The following is a 21,667-nucleotide window of genomic DNA, read 5'->3' as shown; positions in this document are numbered from 1 at the left end:
TAGATGTGTAAAGTAGTAGGGACTACATCAGGTAACTTTTTAATTTTCACAAGATATTATTTGAATTTTTATAATTCTAAATTTAAATTTTAATATACGATGCCAAAATCACTAAATCAGGCATTTTTGGACTGAGTTGAGTTCCAAACTTCCAATTGAAATTTCCAATCCAATTTGCACCTAGTTCTCTAATGAGAGGAGTAAAAAAAAAAAAAACATAAAAAAAAAAAAGAGAGGCTTGACATTAGGAAAAACCAAAAAAGACAACAAAGCATTCGTAACAAAAATTGAGATTTTTTATGTTTTGCAAGATGTTTGGCATGTATCGAAACTTAATTGTATCATGATAGAACCGACAAATATACAGAGCATTATGCTTATGTAGTGCTCATATCTTGTTTTTTTTTTTTTTAAGAGTTGTGTGGTTTAATACCAAGCCAATAATATAAAAAGATGTCTCATATTAAAAAAGTGACACCACAATTTTTAGTATATAAATTGAGAATCCACTACTAATATCATCCAGGTCTTTTAAGATAAGACCTCACACCTAAATAGGCTAAATTTGTACATTGAATCTGACTCTACCTAAAACAATATAATATTTTAGACTTTTTAGTAGTGAGCCCACCCTACTCTATTACCCAACATTTTTTCCTTTTAAAGTGACTGTTATTTGCACATGTAAATAATAAATGCTCATATTCTTTTTTTGTGATTTTGTTTGATGAAAATGAAAAAAAAATCACAGAATAACATCATCATCAATAATAACTCTATTTATTTAGAGGGCTGCTATTTGCACACCCCTTATTTTCTTTTTGCACACCCTTTTTTTCTTTTTTTCTCCTACACACCCCACACACTTACCTCAAATTCAAAATCTCTCAACACACACCCAACCCATTACCAAAATACCCTCATTTCATTACACACCCTCCCCTTTTTCCCTCTCTTTTTTCTCTCGTTCACACCCCCCTTCCCCTGTTTTTTTTTTTTCCTTCTTCTTCTCCAACCCTCCCCCAGCCAGTCCCTCCACCCAACCCACCCAGCCCCTCAACCCCTTCCCTCTCCGACCAACCTCCCTGCATGCAGCACCAGCCACCCTCCTCAATCCCTCTCTCTCCTCCCCGCATGCAGCAGCACCACCTCACTCCTTCCCCCCGTTTCACCCGACCCACCCAGCCCATCTCTCCCGCACCCTCCCTGCACCACCTTCCTCCCTCTCTCTTCCCCGGCAGCACCACCTCCCCGTCACATTCTCTCTCCTAGCTCCCTTTCTCTCTCTCGCAACTCCACCTCCCCGCAACACCACCTCTCTTGCAAGCTCCGCGAAGCCCAACTGCCGGCTCCAACTCCTTCCAGCCACCTTGTGCAGCACTGAGCTCAAACACCCGCCCGCCCAACTGCCTGGTCGCATCGTCGATGGAGCAGCTGGGCACTTCTCCGGGGTGGAAGCTCGACTGTGCGACGCGGGAGTGGCGCTGGCAGCAGCTTGGCTCTGTTAGAGACAAGACAGAGAAATGGAGAGAGGAGAGAAAATGAGGAGGTGACCGGTGGTGGTCTCACCTCTCGCCCAAGCAGAAAAAAAAAAAAAAAAAAAAAAAAGGTGGCAGTGGTTTGGCAGACCAGTGCCGAACCACCTGCCACCTTTTTTTTTTTTTTCTATTTGCTTGGGCGAGAGAGAGAGAGAGAGAGAGAGAGAGAGAGAGAAGAATGTGGTAGTGGTGGTGGCTGTTTTGGTGGTGCAGGGGCTGGGGGGGTTGGTGCAGGGGCTGGAGGGCTAGGTGGGTTGGGTGGAGGGGGAGGCCGGAGGGGGAGGGGGAGGGAGGGAGGGGTGGGTCGGGTGAGGGGTTGAGGGGCTAGGTGGGTTGGGTGGAGGGGCTGGCTGGGGGAAGGTTGGAGAAGAAGAAGAAGAAAAAAAAAACAGGGGAAGGGGGGGTGTGAACAAGAGAAAAAAGAGAGGGAAAGAAGGGAGGGGGTTTATTGTCTTTTTTTTTTTTTGAGTTTTTTTTTTTTTTTTTCTAATAGGGGTGTGCAAAAAGAAAAAAAAGGGTGTGCAAATAGTAGCTCTCTTTATTTATTAATATTTGAATTCAATTGATACTAGGAAAAAAAAAAAAAAAGTGAAATGTGTCTCAAAATAAGTTTGATTACATTCTCAGACCAAAAAAAATAAAAGTTCAATTACATCCCAACTAGTTTAGTTATATCCTCCTATCCAGCTATCCTCCACTAAAATGTGGACCATCTTTCAGCTTTGTTGCAAATTCTCTATAATTTTTGGGCACATGTTGGAATCCAAAATACACCTTCAGCCTCATATATGCCAAGCATCAGACAAATTCGCAGTCCATCAAAAAGGCACTTTCAATTCCAAGCTCTTAACTTCTAACTCTCTTCTTTCTGATTTAAACTTGAACACTCTTCCTTGTACAGTGTTAGAAGAGGATTGCAGAAAAATATAAAATTCTTCTTTATTTTCTTTGGTCTTGCAATTGATGAAATGTTTTATATTTCTATTTTTCTGTTATGACATTGCTGAGGAATCATTAGACATCAATTGGAAGTTCGTTTTAATGTTGTCTACTGTCCAGTCCCCAAATAACTGTGAACCTACCAAATCTGAGGAATGGATGTTGAAATGATACCAGACTACATCGACTATACAAAAATTCGATCCTGTGGTGTGTGAGAGCATGTTCGAATGTGAGCATTCGAATGCTCTCTCACTCTCTCACTCTCTCACTCTCACATTCCGTACTAATTCCGCATATGTACTCTACAACAGAGAAAAGCTTGCTTGACTAACCTTCATTGAAGATCAGAGTGATGGTGGCAGTAGTGATAACATCAGTGGTAGAAGGTAATGGTGGGGAGCAGAAAGGTTGTGAGTAATATGCCAAAAAGTTGTCATTGCAAAATACATGCTCACATGGCAGTCCAAAAGAAATCTGTTAAAGAGTTTAATCTAGCATTACTATAAAACCATGGCCAACCTTTGAAAAAGGATACTTGATAGTTGTTCATGCCAACGAAAATGACCCTCCCAAACTCCAAAACACTTTTGTGCCAGACATTTAGAACTCTGCCATAGTCGCATTAGTTGGCATTTGGAAAGAAAGGTTGGGAATAGATTCACAAAAAGATCTGAAAAGCAAGCGTTCCTTATTTTTTCAAAAACGTTCCCTCTGCATAAAATGGGATAATCCCTAATAGCAGGTGTATAACATTTGATGCAAAGTTTCCAAAATGGAAAATTTCAAAACAACATTAACTGTGAAATTAAGTTACAGTAGCAAAGTACCAAAATGCACATGTTCATATATGGCTCACAAACCTAAGCTCTTTTGACAGTCTAAGCCCCGAGTCAGCAATTATCTGCTATAGAGGTGAGAGCAAATGTTATACCCGCTAACCACCATATAGTACAGAGTGTACATAAATGAAAATAAATTCATAACTTCTGAAAACAGCTTGTTGGCACCTGTTTATTGGAAAACTATGGTTCTTTTGGTTGTGGTAGCAATTGAAAGCAACATCAACTCAGAGCTTACTTGATAACATGGAGCTATGCAACACCTACAATGTATGCATTCCAAGCATCTTGTTGCTGAAAATGTCTAATCTCTTCATATTTTATGTCTCGCCCGACACCAAAACCCTCTGTATTTCTGTTCTCTCTGGTGTCTTGCATCTCGCGCATCCAAAAATGGACAGATTGAAATCCTGCCTCTTCTAAGCAGTCTTTAATTTCAGGCAATGACCACCTGGGCACATGCACAATTTATCTTTTAATGATTCAGAATTTTCCAGGAACACAATATATTCTCATCTCAGTATTCACAAAGAAGCCTGCACTCAATATTCCTTTTAGATTCAGACCAAAATAAATATTCCTTTTAGATATAAAAGACTTTCTAACTGGAAAAACAAAACTTACAGCCTCCAGCTGTATGAAAATGCATGTCGAAGTTTCTTCTGCTGCTTTTTGAGATGAAAATGGAGGCTAATCCTTGTCTTCCGCTCAATGATATCAAATTCTTCTTGCTCCCATACATACTGCTCAAGTCAATTGCAATTTAAATAATACCGAAATATGTCTTTGCAAGTAAAGAATACTTTTAAATTAGTCATAAGATTTGATCTATTCTCCATCTTAGAGGTGAGATGACATAAACTACAAGATATTCCCCTAAATGTTTTGTAGCAACCTCTATACTAATATGCCACAAAAGAAAGGTTAGACTTCTGCTTCTTATGAGGATATTCTCGCTTATTGCTTCTTCAAGTTACAGATAATTCAACCGACATGAAGTGAACGGAAGGGGGAAAAAACAAGAGATCTAACTTGGGGCTCCAGGGCAGGGTCGCTAGTAAAGCAAAAAGGGTATTGGCAAGAAGAGAAGTAGCAGGAAAGATCCCAGGTGGAGTGTTTATAGGGCTAACATATGTAAATCTGGAACATGAAGACTCCTATTGAATATAACATCTATTTCAACGATTAAATATAGCATCATGTCTGGTTTCAATAGTCTGCATTTATCTAGATATTGAATAAAAACCCAAAACCCTAAGAAACTGTAAAATTAATTCATATATATGAATATATATATATATATATATGAGTGTGTGTGTGTGGCTTAGTGGTCATATGTTTCATTTTTTTTTCATTTTTTTTTTCCCTCTTCCACACACCCACTAAAGGTTTTTAATGGAGTGCAAATGATGCTACAATAAGTAATGAGTATCCGGAAAGAACTATTGTACCTTAAAATTGGCAAATGTCCTTTGAAGCCTTAGCTTGCACTCTGATGATGTACCACCGTATAAATCCATTACAAATATTCCACCTTTCTTTGACAAGGCATCAAGAGCATGCTTGAAATACACAACCAGATCAGCACGTCGATGGAGACAACAACAGCTGTAGTTAAAAGCACACACGATGTCTCTAGCAGGCAATTTCCCCAGGTGCTTTTCATCATGTGAGGAAGAAGAACCCCCTTGAAGTGTAGATTCCAATCCACCATTCTCCAAACTATCTTCATTTTCAGTGAGTGAAATGTTCCTTATAAGCTCCTGGGCCTCAAACTTAATTAGTTTGGCCTCAAGAGGTTGCAAGACATTCCCGTGAAAGAGGGACATCCTGGAATACCCATCAGCCCCAATTTTATTTAAGTTGTTCTCCATACACCAAGTTAATGCTTCAAGGTCCAAATCCAACCCTACAGCAGTCCTTCTTGAGTCAGTGCGGAGCCATTCTGCACTGTCAAACATAGAGTTAGTGTTAGGTAATCAGACTGTGCTTGGAACTGCAACTGAGAAGCAACTTAATGGTATTTTTTTTTTTTTTTACTTAAGAACTAGCCGATTTACATCTCCACTTATGAGCAATAGATACCTTAACTATAATTCAAAACTGAGTCAATAGCCACACTCCACCAGTCTGGTATTTACCACAGTTAGAAACTTAATGAATAGAAGTTAACATGTCCATATATGTGACCCCTGAAAATTTAAAGAATGCCAACCAGGTTGTAGAACCACTCAACTGCATAACTCATTAGCACCAAATCTCCATAAGCCATAGGAATATCTCCTCAAAATTAAGCTACGAGTAAAATTTACTTGCTACACTTTTATGCAGGACAGCAGTGCAAGTGCATCACATCCCCAAATGTATCTCCCAATTTGGCAAAACTGCCTATAATCACTGATCACAATGTTTTATTAAACAAACGATCATTAAGAAAACCTACCTAAGCCCTCGACAAAAAGCACCAAAATGGAAACAATAAAAGCTTCTACTTAGGACAACAAAAAAAAGGATAGTGATGTACCTAAGAAAGGCAGTGCCACAGAAATCTTCTTGGAGATGAAGAGGTACCCTCCCACCCACATACGTCAGAAAGAACTTCTGCAAATAGCTTATGTCTCCTTTTGGCGACTGCATAATAATATAAATTTCAAAGAAGTCACATCACAATTTTCCTCCAAAAGAACCACATAAAATCATCCATTTGGGTGCTAAAGAAAGAGAGGAAACAAAAACAAAATACAAGAATTTCTTATTTTAATTTTTATCTACTTCTCAACATAAACAAATAGATGTACTAAGTATGACTTGGGTTTCCTTCATTGTTGCTTCCTACTTTAATATCCAAATTTGTGGCATTCTTTAAACCTTTCCCATATTTTCTCAGCAACCAAACATGGCATTAATAAAGAAGGAGTGAATGAATCGAACCTGTACAGATTGTTGGTAAAGAAGAAATTTTGAGGGCATATCCGTTGATGGGTATCCATCAGTTTCCTCTATTCCCTCAACCTCTTCTTCTTCTCCTTCTCCTTCTCCTTCTTCTTTGTCTTCTTCTTCTTCTTCTTCTTCAGAAAGAGTGAACTTGGAAGCAGCGTGGCCTGCATAACTAACACCTTCTTCCCCTTCTTCAGTGTAGTGAAAGGCAGCTCTATGTGAGTTTCTTTGTTGGTGTCTCTGTTTCTTATCACGTTTTCCCATCTCTTTCACTTTTCTACCGCCGGCGCCCAACAACGCATCAATATGAAGAGAACCTTAAACAGTATGAAGTGAACCCCAGTTACCCCACCACCAAGAACACTTTACACTCCAAACGAAATATAAGTGGTAAAAGTTGAATTTAGTTTAATTTTAACGGCTTATGCGGTAAAAGTAAAACAAGTAAGACTTTCTTTTCGGTCATTTAAACAAGTAAAACCTATTAGCATCTTAATACAGACATCAATGATCAAAGTAGTCATCAAACCACAAATGTCAAATTTAACTTCAAAATAAAAATCCGAATCCTTTTTCCATTTTGGCTGCTGCCTCCTATACTATGGGTTATTATCTTGAAGCAAACTTGGCATTACTTGGAAACCCCCTAATGCAAATTTTGTTAAAACTCAATGTGATCAATAATCCGTATTGTGCTTAAATGGCCTGCATAGGGATATTAATGGTTTCCAAAATATCATTATAGAGGGGGAAAAATTTTCAAACAGGACACCTATTTTGGGGTCAATCTTAGTTTAGGACACCACTTTGGTTTGTCTTAGTGTAGGACACATATTTAGAGTTTGTGTTAGTTTGGGACCATCCGTCAACTCCGTTAACTTTTCCGTCCAAAAAGGGATAATTTGGTCATTTTATATTTTTAAAACAAAAAAAAAAAAAAACTGAAAAAAAAAAAAAAAAAACTAAAAAAAAACTAAAACTAAAAAAACTAAAAAGATTAAAATTGAAAAAAACAAAACAAAAGAATTAAACTAACTCTTTCTCTCTCTATCTCTCTCTCTCTCGGGGCTGGGTGGGGGAGGCTTGCGAAGGGGGGCAGGCTGGGTTGGGGTGAAGGGGGGTGGTCGGGGGAGGGGCTAGGTTGGGTTGGGGAGAGAGGCAGGGGTGGTTCTGGGTGGGGAAGAAGAAAGCGGGCGGGGGGGGAGGGGGGGCTGGTGCTGGGTGGGGGGTGCGACGTGGGCTGGGGCTGGGGGGAGGGGGTGCGACGGGGGCTGGGGGTGGGGAGTGTGACGGGGCAGGGGCTGAGGGGAGGGGGCGAACTGGGTTGAGTTGGGGAGAGAAAAGCAGGGGTGGTTCTGGGTGGGGAAGAAGAAAGCGGGCAGGGGGGTGCTGGTGCTGGGTAGGGGGTGCGACGGGGGCTGGGGAGAGGGGGTGCCACAGGGGCTGGGGGTGGGGAGTGTGACGGGGCAGGGGCTGAGGGGAGGGGGCGAACCGGGTTGAGTTGGGGAGAGAGAAGCAGGGGTGGTTTCTGGGTGGGGGAAGAAGAAAGCGGGCAGGGGGGTGTTGGTGCTGGGTGGGGGGGTGCGACGGGGGCTGGGGCTGGGGGGAGGGGGTGCGATGGGGGCTAGGGGTGGAGGGTGTGACGGGGCGGGGGCTGGGGGGAGGGGGCGAACCAGGTTGGGGCTGGGTTGAATGGGGTGCGACTGGTGGTCGGGCAGGCTGGGGGCGGAAAGGGGAGAGAGAGAGAGAGAGAGAGAGAGAGAGAGAGAGAGAGAGAGAGAGAGAGAGAGAGAGAGAGAGAGAGGAGCTTGGGGTTGAGTCGGCAGGTGAGGCCTCTGCCGACGGGTAAGCTGCCGTCGACAATAGGGCATAGGTTGGGCGGTGTGGGTTAGGTTAGTGCAATCTCAGAAATCTCAGATCTGCTGCATCTCTTTTTTTTTTTTCTTTTTTGCTTTTTTTTGTTATTAGTTTTAATATATTTTAAATTAATTTTTAGTTTTAAACTTCTTAATGATTTTTTTAGGTAGTAACCTTTGTTTTTTAGTTTTTTTTCTTTAATTTTTATTTGTTTTAAAAATATAAAATAATCAAATTATCTCTTTTTGGACGGAAAAGTTAACGGAGTTGACGGATTGTCCCAAACTAACACAAACCCTAAATATGTGTCCTACACTAAGACAAACCCAAAGTGGTGTCCTAAACTAAGATTGACCCCAAAGTAGGTGTCGTGTTTGAAAATTTTTCCCTTATAGAGGTGACTCAAAACTTATCATTGATTCAATCCTACGTAGGATTTCCTCAAAAAAAAAAAAAAAAAAGAGTCCTATGTAGCCATGTAGGGGACCTGGATCCTCTACTAGGATTTTCTCTACCAGACCATACCAGGCTTTAAATCTCAATCGTTCAAAATTATTTAATGGCTTAGATCATGCCACATCACATGTGCTTAATGAAGGGTTATTTTGCTTAGACCAAGACACAGTAAAAAGATATATTATCGTATGTCTTCTTCTGTGCCTCTTTCTGTTACGGAAAAAATAAAGTCTTCTTCCCCAAATTTTTACATAGAAAGAGAAGTCCCCTCCAAATTTTGCACAGCCATTACCACAGCCACAGTCACATGAGCTCTTCCAAAATGGTGGGTTTTGAAGCCATACGCCACCGTTCTCCAATTTCTGATTACCGAGAACCCGCAGCGTCACCGCTGGACTCCAATTTAAAATACCATATTGGAATCAATTTTTTTGCCTCCATTTTCTCAGTAAACAAACAGATGCAAAAGTACGTCACTCCAAAAACTAAACCGAGACCACAAAGACCACTAATTAACATCTAGATAACCAATAAATCATGCAACTCTTTTAAAGCTTATTTATTATCAAACCTTAAAAAGAAAATATCCAGAAAAAAAAAAAACAAAGGAAAGATAAAAAGATTTTCAGAGTACATAAAATTTTTCTATTTTATGGAGCATTCAAAGTAAATAAAAGTTTTATAGATCATTTTCAGTGGCGCATACGGAATCTTCTCAGCGTCGAGTGACGATGGTGACGCTGGGAACTTGTAGATCAGCATTTTCCTTCTTTGAGGAAAAAAACATACGATCTCTTTCTTCCAATTTTTTCACAGAGCACAGCCACAACCACATTAGCTCTTCCAAAAGTGGTGGATTTTGAAGCCACACGCCGCCGTTCACCAACTCCGATCTCTGAGCACCTACCTCCGCGCGTCACCGCTAGTTCCATTAGTATGTTTTTTTTCCATTAGTCATAACAGTCTTAACAGATGAAGACGGTAGGGTCTCCTTTTACTGTGTCTTGGTCTAAGCAAAATAACCATTCATTAAGAACATGTGTTGTGGCATGATCTAAGCCATTAAATAATTTTGAACGATTGAGATTTAAAGCCTGGTAGAGGATCCATATCCCTATGTAGGATACAACTTGGCACATTCATCAATGTTCAATACTTTGAACATCTTTTAACTTTTAAGTTAAGGACCTAAGGTCCATCTCTTGGCTAAAAAAAAAAGGACCTAAGGTCCATCAAAAAAAAAAAAAACTTTTATGTTAAGGAGTTTTCACTTCATCACCTATATAGGGAGGTAAATGGAATAACGGATTGGTGAGCTAGAAGTAGTCATTCGCGTTATGGTACTCAAGTTTGGATTGCGTTCTTTTGGGCACCTCTTTTTCACCTTCATTTGAGGGACATTCAGGGTATGGAATGGATGGTATTCGAGGCTGGTTTTAATTTTCTTTCTTCATAAAACTTGTCAAATTTCAATTTGATGATTTATGGTTTCCTAAAAAAAAAAAATGATGACTTATGGAATTTAAAGTTAAAATTTAATATAAGAAATTTTTTAACTAAAGGACTCCAATTATACTCTATATCTCTATTTAGGACATGAATTTCACTTTGTTTTAACTGAAAACTGAAACTTTCATTTTGTGTCAATTAATAACCTTATTTTTTTTCTTTTCAATTTTTATCTTAATTTTGGCCTGATATTGTACCTATTAAACCTCTACCAAATTCAAAAAAATTAAACTGGGTTAAAAAATATGTATCTCTTCTTTACAACCATATAAAGATCACTCAAATCAGACTTCTACAACTCTAGATAATCGGCCTCAAATTAGGGCATTTGAAACTGTCTAATTTTTCAGATATTTTCCTAGAGGTTTGATTGGACAGTTTTTGGTAGCAAACTTTGGGACCGATTATCTAGAGTTGTAGATGTCCGATTTGAGTAATCTTTATATAGTTGTAAAGAGAAGATGCATAGCTTTAAACCCAATATGAGTTTGCTGAATTTGGTAGAGGTTTGATGGGTCAAATGTCGGACCAAAATTGAGATAAAAACTAAAAAAACATGGTTCTTAATTGACACAAAATAAAAGTTTCAGTACTCAGTTAACACAAAGTGAAATTCATGTCTTGAATAAAGACATAAGGTATAGTTAGAGTCATTTAAGTAAAATTTTCCCTTTAATATATTGGCAAAAAAGACTAAAATTTAACACATTTTTTAACAAGTATAGAAAAAACATTATCAAACTCACCCACAATATAAATTTCTCTATGGAAAGCTTGTTGGGCAATTTTTATGATAAAACAAATCACATAAAGTGCTGAATGTTAAAAAGATTCATGTATTATTTTAAAATATTAAAAAGCCCCACGATAAAAACTGTTGTGCTCCGTGTTTGTGCATGGTTGAGCGCCCGATGACTCCTTTTTTGTGTTTTCTTTTTCTACTAGAAGTTGAAACCTTGAAATTGTTTAAGAGTAACATATAAAATTAGGGTGAATGAAACTCTAAATGATGATTGTATTTTTGTGTTTTGTGTTTCATTTTTTCACATATTTATATAACCCAAAAACATAAGATATTTGTATAAATATCATTTTATTCTATTTTAGTGTTGAAACTATTGAACAATTTCATTTGGTTGTGATGAAATTTGTTCAAGAATTTTCATAAAAAACAAGACTCACACCGAGTGCTCAGTTCATTAAAGTAGACAAACTTGTAATACTGTTTCTCATGTGGGTCGTTTTGTTCATGGACCCTTCATATGGGGTGCCAAAAAAGATTTTTTTTTAAAGATTTAAATCAAATTATACATTGATAAAATAAAATATAAAAAATCAAATTATACGTATTACCTTTTATTAATTTGAGCGATATCTTAAAATAAAATAAAAATACTTGAATTAAGGAGTGGAAGCCAATGACCATTTGATTGAGTGAATAACACCAAATCTTTCTTTTATTTGAGTAAGCCTTGAGTTAATTAATAAAAAAAAAAAAAAAAGTGAAAAGTTGAGTCATCACCTCAAAATTGGCCTCTAATCCCTGATTTCGATTTCGATCGGGGTTTTGGATTCTATACATGTGTAGTGAAGGACCTCTAGAGTGAAAACCGTCTTCACCTTCTTGAGTATAGTGAAAGGCAGCTCTATGTGAGTTTTTGTGTTGGTTTCTCTAGAGTAAAAAAAATCTGCAAAATTGAGTATATAAATCGATTTCAAAATACAATCAACTACATATCGGAGCTAAAAATAGAGATAAATATAGATTTGAAAATTGGAAATCCAAAATCGAAATCAAACAAACAATCAAAATAGAAAACAAAAAGTTGCTGTGAAACCAAAAGGACAACTCGGCCATAGTCTCTGACACATTTCCAAGCAGAAATTGGGACTTGGTTGCTGGTTCGGCAGTCGAAATCTGTCATTATGGTGAGAATGTGGATGGAGAATCATTGGCGGCGACGGCTCTGAGTGTGTCTCAATGTGTGCGTGTGGTTGGTTTGGCTTTCTCTTTTTTTTTGCTTCTTCTACTTTCTCTTTCTCCACCGACTCTCCCTCTCTTTGGACTTGAAAATAGTTTGTTTAAACTGCTAGCTAGCAAAAACATCCAGCTATCTGACCTAATACTTACAAATGTCATCTTATTGTTAAATTTAAACAATAGGTGTAGTAGAGGTTAAATATAATGTTGTCATGTATACTACACTAATTTATTCTAAATAAATAATGTGCTCTAAAAAATAGGTTATTTAGTTAAATTTCATAAAACTTTATGTCTTTTTAATTTTTTTATTACACTCTCTCATTTCAAATCCGGTGCCACCTACGATTGAAAAGACTACTAATGTACCAAAAAATGACAATAGCTTACCACAATCCTAATTGAATAGAAATTCTGATTTATTCTTCAATCAATATGTAAAAGATTATCTGACAAATGTTGGGATTTATCTATTTTCCTTGTAGTGCATCCTAAAAACCCCATCCCCAAATTTTAAATTATTCAATCTAATTGTACCCAAGTTACGACTTTGAATTTCAATTCCACCATCTTTTCCATACATGACTCTGAATTTGTACCAAAATGTACCTAAGTTGTCGTTATTGAAGAGAAGAAGCTACTCCACCATTTTATGAATTTTGAGTTCCAACCAACGTTTTTTTGGTATGTTTGTTTTTATAGTGAGAAATTGTTTTGGGTCCATTTTTTGGTAGATTAAAATTTGTTGAGAAATTATTGGGGTGATATTTTGGAAAAATTATTGGGTATAACTGATATATCGCTAAGTGGTGTAACAAATCCAACGTGTAAGGATATTATTGGACGATATATTTATATTTGTAGAGTATATTATTAATAACATTCACTCATATTATGACGCATAAATTAGTTATACTACGTGTCAGTGCATCGATTATACATAATAATTTCTTAATATTTTGGAGTTTGGGAATGTATTTGTACATGTAGCCTTTAATGAGTTTTGGAGTCAATATTTTATTTTTGGGATAGTATATATGTTTGTAAATTGTTTTTTTGTTTCTTGGTAATGCATGGAAATTTCTGGTAATTGGATTGGAATTTTGTTACTATTAGTTTCTTGGTACATCAAATTAGTACAAGCTTAGCTATTGGATTCACATGGTGCACTCTTGGAAAAGATGTAAGGGTTTAATAAAAAATTTAGGGTGACAAAGGAGTAAATTCTAATTTTCTATAAGAGGAAATACCACTCAATCACGAGAAATTATTCTGTATAACCGCTATATTGACACGTGGTATAACTAGTCTATTTGTTATAATATGAGCAGATGTTATTAATACTATACCCTACTAATATAAACATATCGTCCAATAATACCTTTACACGTTGGATTGGTTATACCACGTGGCGGTATATCGGTTATACCCTATAATAAGTTAGTTAGTTAATTTAATTAATTTTTAATTGAATTGGTTCAATTTTTGTCAATTTTCTAATTAAAAATAAAACCAATTCAATTAAAGTAGATTTTCAAAATAATCTTCAACCAGTTTTACAATGATAAAAAACTTACTTATTTTACTTTGATCTAATTTTAAGTTGAGGGTTTCAATGCTCATTCTCAAGGCAAGCTTATTTTAAGTTAGTTCATAAGTAACATAACAAAAAAAAAAATTACATTACTATTATTCTGACATAAATGTCAATTATCACCAATCTACAATTTTAATAATGAGTTTTCAAATATTCATAAAGAGTGGACATTAATTTAAATTTAAAAGTGGATTAAATTGTTTATTATTTAGAGAGCTAAACTATTTTATGCGCATACAATAATTTTTTTCATTTATATTTATAGAAAATTAGGATTAAATATCAAATCTCAATAATTTTTTGATATAGTATGAAGACTATATAATATTTCAATTGAAATACCAAATTTAAATATAGTTTTTTAGATTATGTCACAAATATGTTGGTCCCTTTGATTTGAGCCTTTTCCATTTGACATTTTTATCCTTTAGCCCACATATGATAAGTATTAGTTAAAATTTATAAGGTTTTGACAAAATTACTCTTGAGGCTTTTATATTATCTTGAAAATTTGCTAATGTAGTCTCAACTTCACATTTAGTTGTGACTGTACGACACTCACAACTTCAAATTTAGTTGTGACTGAACGACAGTCACATCTAAGTTGTGAGACAGTCACAGTTGAGTTGTGACTTAATTGAATTTTTTTTAGAAAAATTATACTACAATATAGTATAAATAGAGGTCAAAACAATACTTTTACTCAAAATAATATATAGTATAATGATGTGAGTTGTATTTTTCAATTTATCTAGACAATCATAGTTAAATTGTGACTTGATTGATTTTTTTTTTAATACAATATAGTATTAATGTAATATTTGTGATGTAATATTATTTTTATTTTTTTATTGTAGTGCTATGTGATGTTATATTTGTAAATTCTAATGTCTTTTACTTTATTAATTTATTGACTTTTCAACCAGTATTTAATTTAAAATGCTATTTAATTTTGATATATAAACTACAAAATTATTAAAATTTAATAGTTAAAATCAGTAGACCTTTACTCGATGAACTTTTGAATTCATTTATATCCAATCCAATTCAATTAAGTAAGATATGTAATTAATGGCCAAAAAGTAAGATATGTAATTAAAATTCATTAGATTGAAATCGGTCCATTTGGTATAAATTTTGCACACCTAGTTTCAGTCATCCATAGTTACAAAAAAAAAAAAAAAAAAAAAAAGAAGAAAAAAAACAGTTTAAAAAAAAAAAAAAACGAACCTTCCCTTCCAAAACATTCGAATTCCAAACGCGTCCTCTTGACGAAATAATATTACACGCCCTCTTCCTCTCCTCTACTCTCCTCTTCATCAACTTGAAGCACTTCTAATTTTCTCGAGAAACAAACAGAATCTTAAAGGGAAAGAGAGTACCTAGGGCTTCTGCATCTCAATCAGCCTCCGATCCCCCCCGATTTCTCTAAATCACCCCATGGAAATCAATTTATTCAAACCCTAGGGCTTTCCCTGTATCTCCGCTTTTCCAATTTCGATTTCGATCGTGGGATTTCGAATACTATATGTGTGATTGGTCAGCGATAGAGAACCTAAGATGTATAGCAATTTCAAGGAGCAAGCGATAGAGTACGTGAAGCAAGCCGTGCATGAAGATAATGCGGGCAATTACGCCAAGGCCTTCCCATTGTACATGAACGCGTTGGAGTACTTCAAGACCCACTTGAAGTACGAGAAGAACCCAAAGATCAAGGAGGCGATTACCCAGAAATTCACCGAGTACTTGCGCCGCGCCGAGGAGATTCGCGCCGTTTTGGATGACGGCGGTCCTGGGCCGGCTTCGAATGGGGATTCGGCGGTGGCCACCAGGCCCAAGACCAAGCCCAAAGACGGGGAAGGCGGCGACGGGGAGGATCCGGAGCAGGCCAAGCTCCGGGCTGGGCTTAATTCGGCGATTGTGAGGGAAAAGCCCAATGTAAAGTGGAACGATGTGGCTGGTTTGGAGAGCGCCAAGCAGGCCTTGCAAGAGGCGGTTATATTGCCCGTCAAATTCCCGCAGTTCTTTACTGGTTAGTTTGCTTGGTTTGTTTGTAATCATGGTTTAATTTTTTTAGTTGAAAGTTTGTAATAATCGTTGTTTTTGTTGGTTTGTTATGTTTTTGAATCCTTGGTGATGTTGATTATAGCTATAAAATTGAGCCTTTTGATTTAGTTATTTTGTAAGTTTGGATAAAAGCTTAAATTTTCAGGATTTCAGAGCAGTTTAGATTGTACTGTTGTTTATTGAAAGAAACAAATGGTGGCAATTGGTTTTTTATTGTTATGTTGGTGGTGCTGCATTGTTTCCTTGTGTAATGTTAGGCTACTAGGCATATATTACATGAAATGGAAAACTCTTAGGTTTATTGTAAGCAGTCACATAACTTCGTCTCTATCAATAGCATTTAATTTCTCTTTTTTATTCCATGTTTGTGAAGCCAAATGAGTGGAATTTTGGAATCAGAAGGGTGCACATAGGCATATGGTCCCATTTATCTGGTGGAAAGTTGAGGGCCAAAGATAATTTAGCAGTTTGGCATCTCATTTTTTTTTTTTTTTTCTGTAGTAGTATTAGGAACATAGGAAGGTTTATGTTCTTAATAGACTTTCAATGAGTTTGCAAAAAGGAAATTGTTTCATTCTCCAACTTGGGCATAATGATTGCTCCTGAAGCAAGAATTCACTTGTTACTACTATCTTAACTGATATATGCTGACAGCCGTACCTTGTTATTACTATATTTTTCATTTCAAGGAATTTTTGGTTTTGGATAGTGAACAAAATCAGAACCATATTTGTTTCTTTCTTATTATCATCTTAACTGCTTCATCCATCATTTTATAAATGTTACTTAGTGGAAACTTTCCTTTTGTTTTTTTTTTTTTTGGAAAAGTAAGCTTTCATTTTTGTACTTCCTATAATAGTTAATATGCACCCACTTACATTCTTGTAGGCAAGAGACGACCGTGGAGGGCTTTTCTATTGTATGGGCCTCCTGGAACTGGGAAGTCATACTTGGCCAAGGCTGTTGCAACTGAAGCAGACTCTACATTTTTCAGGTAATATATCTATCATTGTGCAATCTGTTATTTTAGCTGAGCAGAGGAAAATATCTGCTTATCAGTTATTGCCACAATAGCAGCTTGCTATCAGGACCCCTCCCCCCCTCCTCAAATGCTGGTGCTAATGTTAATTATCATCTTAGAGTGTGCATCCTGAAGAATGTACTACTTTTCATGATTAAATGTCTGCTATACTGGACTGTATCAGTTGATTCTCTCTAATAGAAAGCACATGATCATATAGAGTTCTGTTGGCCCATGATTTTGCCCCAAGGTTTGTTTAGATGGTAACGCAGTGCTCCAGGTAATCGTATCCTTATTGAGCACCCTAAATATCTTGTCTCTTGTCTGTCGGTGAGAATTTTAGGCTGAGTTCATAAATGGCCAAAAAGAGCTGCATAAGAAAAAGAGATTTTGATTTAAATGATAAACTTTCAATATGTGGTGGCCAAGCCACCAAGGGCTCATATTGGCTGCCTGAATCCCTGTCTTTGAGGTGTTCTCTGAGTGTCTTATTTTGAGACCTGTTCATAATTTAAGATCCCAGATGTGATAGTGTAGTTTTTGAACACGGCCTTATTTAGTCGGCTTTGTTTATAGCCGAGTAAAGAAAAAAAGTTTACAAAAAAAACTGTTCATCTGTTTTGTGTAACAAATTATCCATGTATCCTTGACTTGGAAATATTTTGCATGTACTTATGCTTCCTTTATTTTTGTTCCCATTTTATTTCCATGTGAATATCTCTTCTTGGTCATTATATACCAACAATTTTTTGTTTTGAGACCAAAAAGTTAGCATTATTTTTAATAAATGCTGGTTTTTCATCTGCAATGCTCTATTTTCTTCTGGTAGTGTTTCTTCTTCAGACCTGGTTTCAAAGTGGATGGGTGAGAGTGAAAAGCTTGTTTCAAACCTTTTCCAAATGGCTCGTGATGGTGCCCCATCCATCATCTTTGTTGATGAAATAGATTCCTTATGTGGACAGCGTGGGGAAGGCAATGAGAGTGAAGCTTCTAGACGAATTAAGACAGAACTTCTTGTGCAGATGCAGGTATACTTTTGTTTTCTTGGAAGTAGTGGAGTACATTGTTAAGGTGCCTTTAGCTATTCTATTGAGACCCTGAAACTTATAATTTTTACAATTATCCCTACTCATATTTGCTCTTTTTGTTTCTAGTTATCGCTTAAAAAATGGACTTTGGAAGTATTTGGGAAAGGGAGCGAACTTATTAGTTTTAACTAAAAGGAACTAAGTCCAGTTGAGGCTAGATAAGGTTTTCTTTAGCTGTTAGCTGCAATAATGCCTCTGTCATGTCAGCTCTTTTTGTTCTTCGGCCCACTTTTATGATAAAACTAGATTTTGTTGGATTGAAAGTACTGCAAATTGCCTTGGCTCTTTTCTAAAAAATGATGTGCTTATGTATATATATGTATCTATTTATAAAGAGTTATTCTCTAATAAGGTTCTAAAATAAGGAACTTAAATGGGGACCTGTTTCTCATACACAGAGCATGAGATGCATCTCAGCCATTCATATATGATCTAATGGTTGAAAAAAGTTCCTCATTTAAGATATTTACCTAAGGACCTTATTAGAGAATGATTATAAATGAATTCTTCCCTTGGCTTGAGAGAGAGAAAGGATAAAGTAATAAAGAAAGCAAAAATTAATTTACTGTCCCTAAAGAATGACAGATGATCTTTCTTGCTTGTTTTCTCAAAATGAATGACTTTTTTTTTTCTTTTTTAATATTTTTGTTTTTAATATTTTAGTTTATTAGTCCTTGTAATGTTGACCTTGAATGGAGTACAACCTTTGGTTTGTTATTTAGTTATCTTTAGTGTATAAATGGTCACATATGTAAGAGAGAGCGAGTGAGTCTCATAATACAGTTGATTTGCCTGTTCCTTACACCAAATTTATTTGTTTCGTTAGCTTTAGAGTTGCATTACTTCTTCCTTATGTATTCTATTACTCTGATTTCAAGAAAGGCATTTTTTAAAAATTTTATGCTTATTAATTGATGAGACTAATTTAAGTCTTCCCGTTTCACTCACTGGGCCTTATTCGTTGTATATTTTAGGGTGTTGGACACAATGACGAGAAGGTTCTTGTTCTCGCAGCAACAAATACTCCCTATGCACTAGACCAGGTAAGGAGAAACTTATGAAATTATGAAATTTGTTTGCATGTCTTCAATTTTAATCAATGGAGCTATCATACAGCTGTGGCTAACTGATATTAATTACAGGCCATTCGGCGACGTTTCGACAAGCGTATATACATTCCCCTTCCAGATTTAAAGGCCCGACAGCATATGTTCAAAGTACTGGACATATTTTTTGTCCTTTTTCTTTGAAATAAAAACAGCGTACAGATATAAAATGTTTTGGTTTGCAATAAGTTTTTTTTTTTTTTTTTCTTAATTTACATTTGCTAACACTTTGTGGTCTGCTTTTGTTTGGCAATCTGAACAGGTACATCTTGGAGATACTCCTAACAACTTGACAGAAAGTGATTTTGAAAGCTTAGCTCGCAAGACTGAGGGTTTTTCGGGTTCAGATATTGCTGTTTGTGTAAGCACAAATCATTTATGTTCTGCGTGTCTTTCTGTGTTTGTAGTACTTCTTTTTAGTAGTATTCCTTAAATTAAGGGATAATTGCAAATAGCTGACTGCATTGCCTGTTTTGTTTTGTTCTGTTTCAAATCTGACAGGTTAAGGATGTCCTCTTTGAACCTGTTCGTAAAACCCAAGATGCCATGTTCTTTTTCAAGAATTCTAATGGTATGTGGATACCGTGTGGACCAAAGCAACAGGGTGCTGTCCAAATTACCATGCAGGATCTGGCAGGACAAGGACTTGCTTCACAGGTATGCATAGATTTTTTTTTGATACAGATGAATGTTGAGTTGATAACTTGAATAGTTGTTTTGGTTCATTTTTCTGGTTTTGCTGATTTTGGTTTTCTAGACATACAGTTTAATGGGATTTTTTTTTTTCAATAAGAAGTTTGATGGGGATTTTGTGTACATAATGGTTATGAAGTAATTGGCAATTTTTATTTAGGGTTAAATACAAAAATGGTCCACGAACTTTATACTAATTCTCAATTTGGTCCACTAACTATAAAAAGTGTCAATTTGATCCACAAATTTTCCAAGTTGTACCAAAACAGTACAAACGTTATCTTCCATCTGAAAATTAACATAATTGGTCACATGAAAATGTGATAAACGGACTGAAATCCCCTGAAAATGTGACACTTGCTGTGCACATGACCATTTTTTGTTAAATTTTTCGATGGAAGTTAACATTTGTACTGCTTTGGTACAACTTGAAAGTTTATGAACCAAATTGACACTTTTTATAGTTAGTGGACCAAATTGAGATTCACTGTAAATTTCATGGACCATTTTTGTATTTAACCCTTTTATTTATTATCATTTGGAGGGGCACATTTCACTCGTCACGAAATCAATACTAAAATGGCAGCAGTTATTGTTATTTATTTATTTATTTTTTTTTTTCAAATTGTTATTATAAATATGATGCATGCAAAGGAGAAAGGAATCCTATTAAATGGCAAAGGAACAAATTTGAATCTGTTTTTGTCTAGAGGATGCTCAAAGTTAAAACATCTTCAGAGTAATTAGCCCTTGTTTATTAATGCCATGCAGATCCTTCCACCTCCTATCACGAAAGCAGATTTTGATAAGGTGCTTGCTAGACAGAAGCCTACAGTGAGCAAAGGTGACCTTGAGGTCCATGAGAGATTCACTAAAGAGTTTGGAGAGGAAGGGTGACAAATTTTCTGTATCTATATGACATTGATCCACACTTATCATCAGTGCAATCGCCTTGATTTGTAATTTATTTACTAGTGCTGGATCTATTGAATTACACTCTAAATTAGTTTCTTCAATGAGGAAGGTGACGTGACTTCCCTTTTTCTGTATTGAAATGGAAATACTGGTGTTTGATAATTCTCGAATCGCTTGTTTTCAAATTGTGTAAAGTACAGTTTTAAAAATATTGCTTCAGAATGTTGATACATAAATAACGTGTCTGCCAGCATTGGTAATTTCTGTCAATTTTTGTCAACTAAATTTCTGGTTGGTTTCCAAGTGTTTTCTGACTTTATTGGATGGTTGGGGGGGGGGGGGGGGGGGGGATTAGTTTTGCAGTGAGCAGTTATCTACTTGTAATGCTTCATTTCCGTTTCTTTCATATCATGTTTTGTATGTACTTTTTATCTGAAGTATCTCCTGCATATTAAACTTTGGTACCAGTTTAACTTGAATTCCAGTTACTTGCATTGCAGTTTAAGTATCACTGGCATTCCTTCCTCTGGTCCAAATCTGTTTCTGTTTCTCGGTTAAATCCTGTGTATTTTTTGTGGATATGTCTGTTTCAGGAGTGGGTGCACCTTCGGAGGACTCGGATACAGAATCATGCAGAGTTTTTTCTTTCCCTCCTCACCCCCAAAACTTAGGAATGTGCCCGTCCCTCGCATAGTTGGCTGTGAGATCTACATAAGTTTGTGGATCCCATCATTCTTTGAGAGACGGGCATATTGCGCCCTTTCCACTAGTATTTTGTAAAACAGTAATTACTGTACTCATCTGTATCATTTTTTTAATGTTGTCCTGGAGTCTAGTTTGTGTATTGTACGGAAACCACATTTGAGAATGTTTATTAAGCATATTCTCTATACGTTGAGCAAAACTTCTGCAACTAGTGTATGTATTCCTTATTGATTCGGTGCTAGCTCGCGTGATAAGAGAGAGAGAGATACAGAGGGTGTATGTACCCGTAATAAGGTTTTACATCATTGCCATCATCATATAGAATAGTATGCGACATTAGTTGGAAGACATTTCTTCCACAATTATCACTAATTTCCAAAACCGACCCTGCTTCTGGCTCTTCTGGGTCCTATTTG

General features: G+C 36.4%; 2 protein-coding genes across 2 annotated transcripts; one reads left to right on the top strand and one right to left on the bottom strand.

The window, feature by feature from the left end:
* Positions 1-3,193: 3,193 nt before the first annotated feature.
* Positions 3,194-6,623, bottom strand: LOC147299023 (S-adenosyl-L-methionine-dependent methyltransferases superfamily protein). The gene is made up of 5 exons (XM_086228027.1): positions 6,251-6,623; positions 5,844-5,950; positions 4,771-5,269; positions 3,944-4,062; positions 3,194-3,770 (listed from the first exon to the last, which is right to left on the bottom strand). The coding sequence occupies exons 1-5, from the start codon at positions 6,518-6,520 to the stop codon at positions 3,572-3,574; spliced, it is 1,194 nt and encodes a 397-aa protein (XP_086084153.1). The 5' UTR covers positions 6,521-6,623; the 3' UTR covers positions 3,194-3,571.
* Positions 6,624-14,893: 8,270 nt separating this feature from the next.
* SKD1 (AAA-type ATPase family protein) lies at positions 14,894-20,831 on the top strand. Its single transcript, XM_086255715.1, has 8 exons — positions 14,894-15,688; positions 16,612-16,717; positions 17,574-17,772; positions 18,807-18,875; positions 18,975-19,049; positions 19,201-19,299; positions 19,440-19,595; positions 20,403-20,831. The coding sequence occupies exons 1-8, from the start codon at positions 15,217-15,219 to the stop codon at positions 20,526-20,528; spliced, it is 1,302 nt and encodes a 433-aa protein (XP_086111841.1). The 5' UTR covers positions 14,894-15,216; the 3' UTR covers positions 20,529-20,831.
* The last annotated feature ends 836 nt before the right edge of the window (positions 20,832-21,667 follow it).

The sequence above is a fragment of the Dryas octopetala genome, chromosome 1 (assembly GCF_963921425.1).
Source record: "Dryas octopetala chromosome 1, drDryOcto1.1, whole genome shotgun sequence".
In the NCBI taxonomy this organism is placed as follows: domain Eukaryota; kingdom Viridiplantae; phylum Streptophyta; class Magnoliopsida; order Rosales; family Rosaceae; genus Dryas; species Dryas octopetala.
The sequence above is the reverse complement of the archived record's forward strand: the minus strand, read 5'-3'. Positions and strand labels throughout refer to the sequence as shown.

What these genes read in the sequence shown, in the direction of transcription:
- LOC147299023 (XM_086228027.1), bottom strand. Translation starts at nt 6,520, where the DNA reads ATGGGAAAACGTGATAAGAAACAGAGACACCAACAAAGAAACTCACAT. An exon ending in TTTACCAACAATCTGTACAG is followed by an intron (nt 5,951 to 6,250) that starts GTTCGATTCATT and finishes ATTATTATGCAG; the next exon opens with TCGCCAAAAGGAGACATAAG. An exon ending in TTTTCATACAGCTGGAGGCT is followed by an intron (nt 3,771 to 3,943) that starts GTAAGTTTTGTT and finishes GCATGTGCCCAG; the next exon opens with GTGGTCATTGCCTGAAATTA.
- SKD1 (XM_086255715.1), top strand. Translation starts at nt 15,217, where the DNA reads ATGTATAGCAATTTCAAGGAGCAAGCGATAGAGTACGTGAAGCAAGCC. An exon ending in GCAGACTCTACATTTTTCAG is followed by an intron (nt 16,718 to 17,573) that starts GTAATATATCTA and finishes TTCTTCTGGTAG; the next exon opens with TGTTTCTTCTTCAGACCTGG. An exon ending in CTCCCTATGCACTAGACCAG is followed by an intron (nt 18,876 to 18,974) that starts GTAAGGAGAAAC and finishes TATTAATTACAG; the next exon opens with GCCATTCGGCGACGTTTCGA.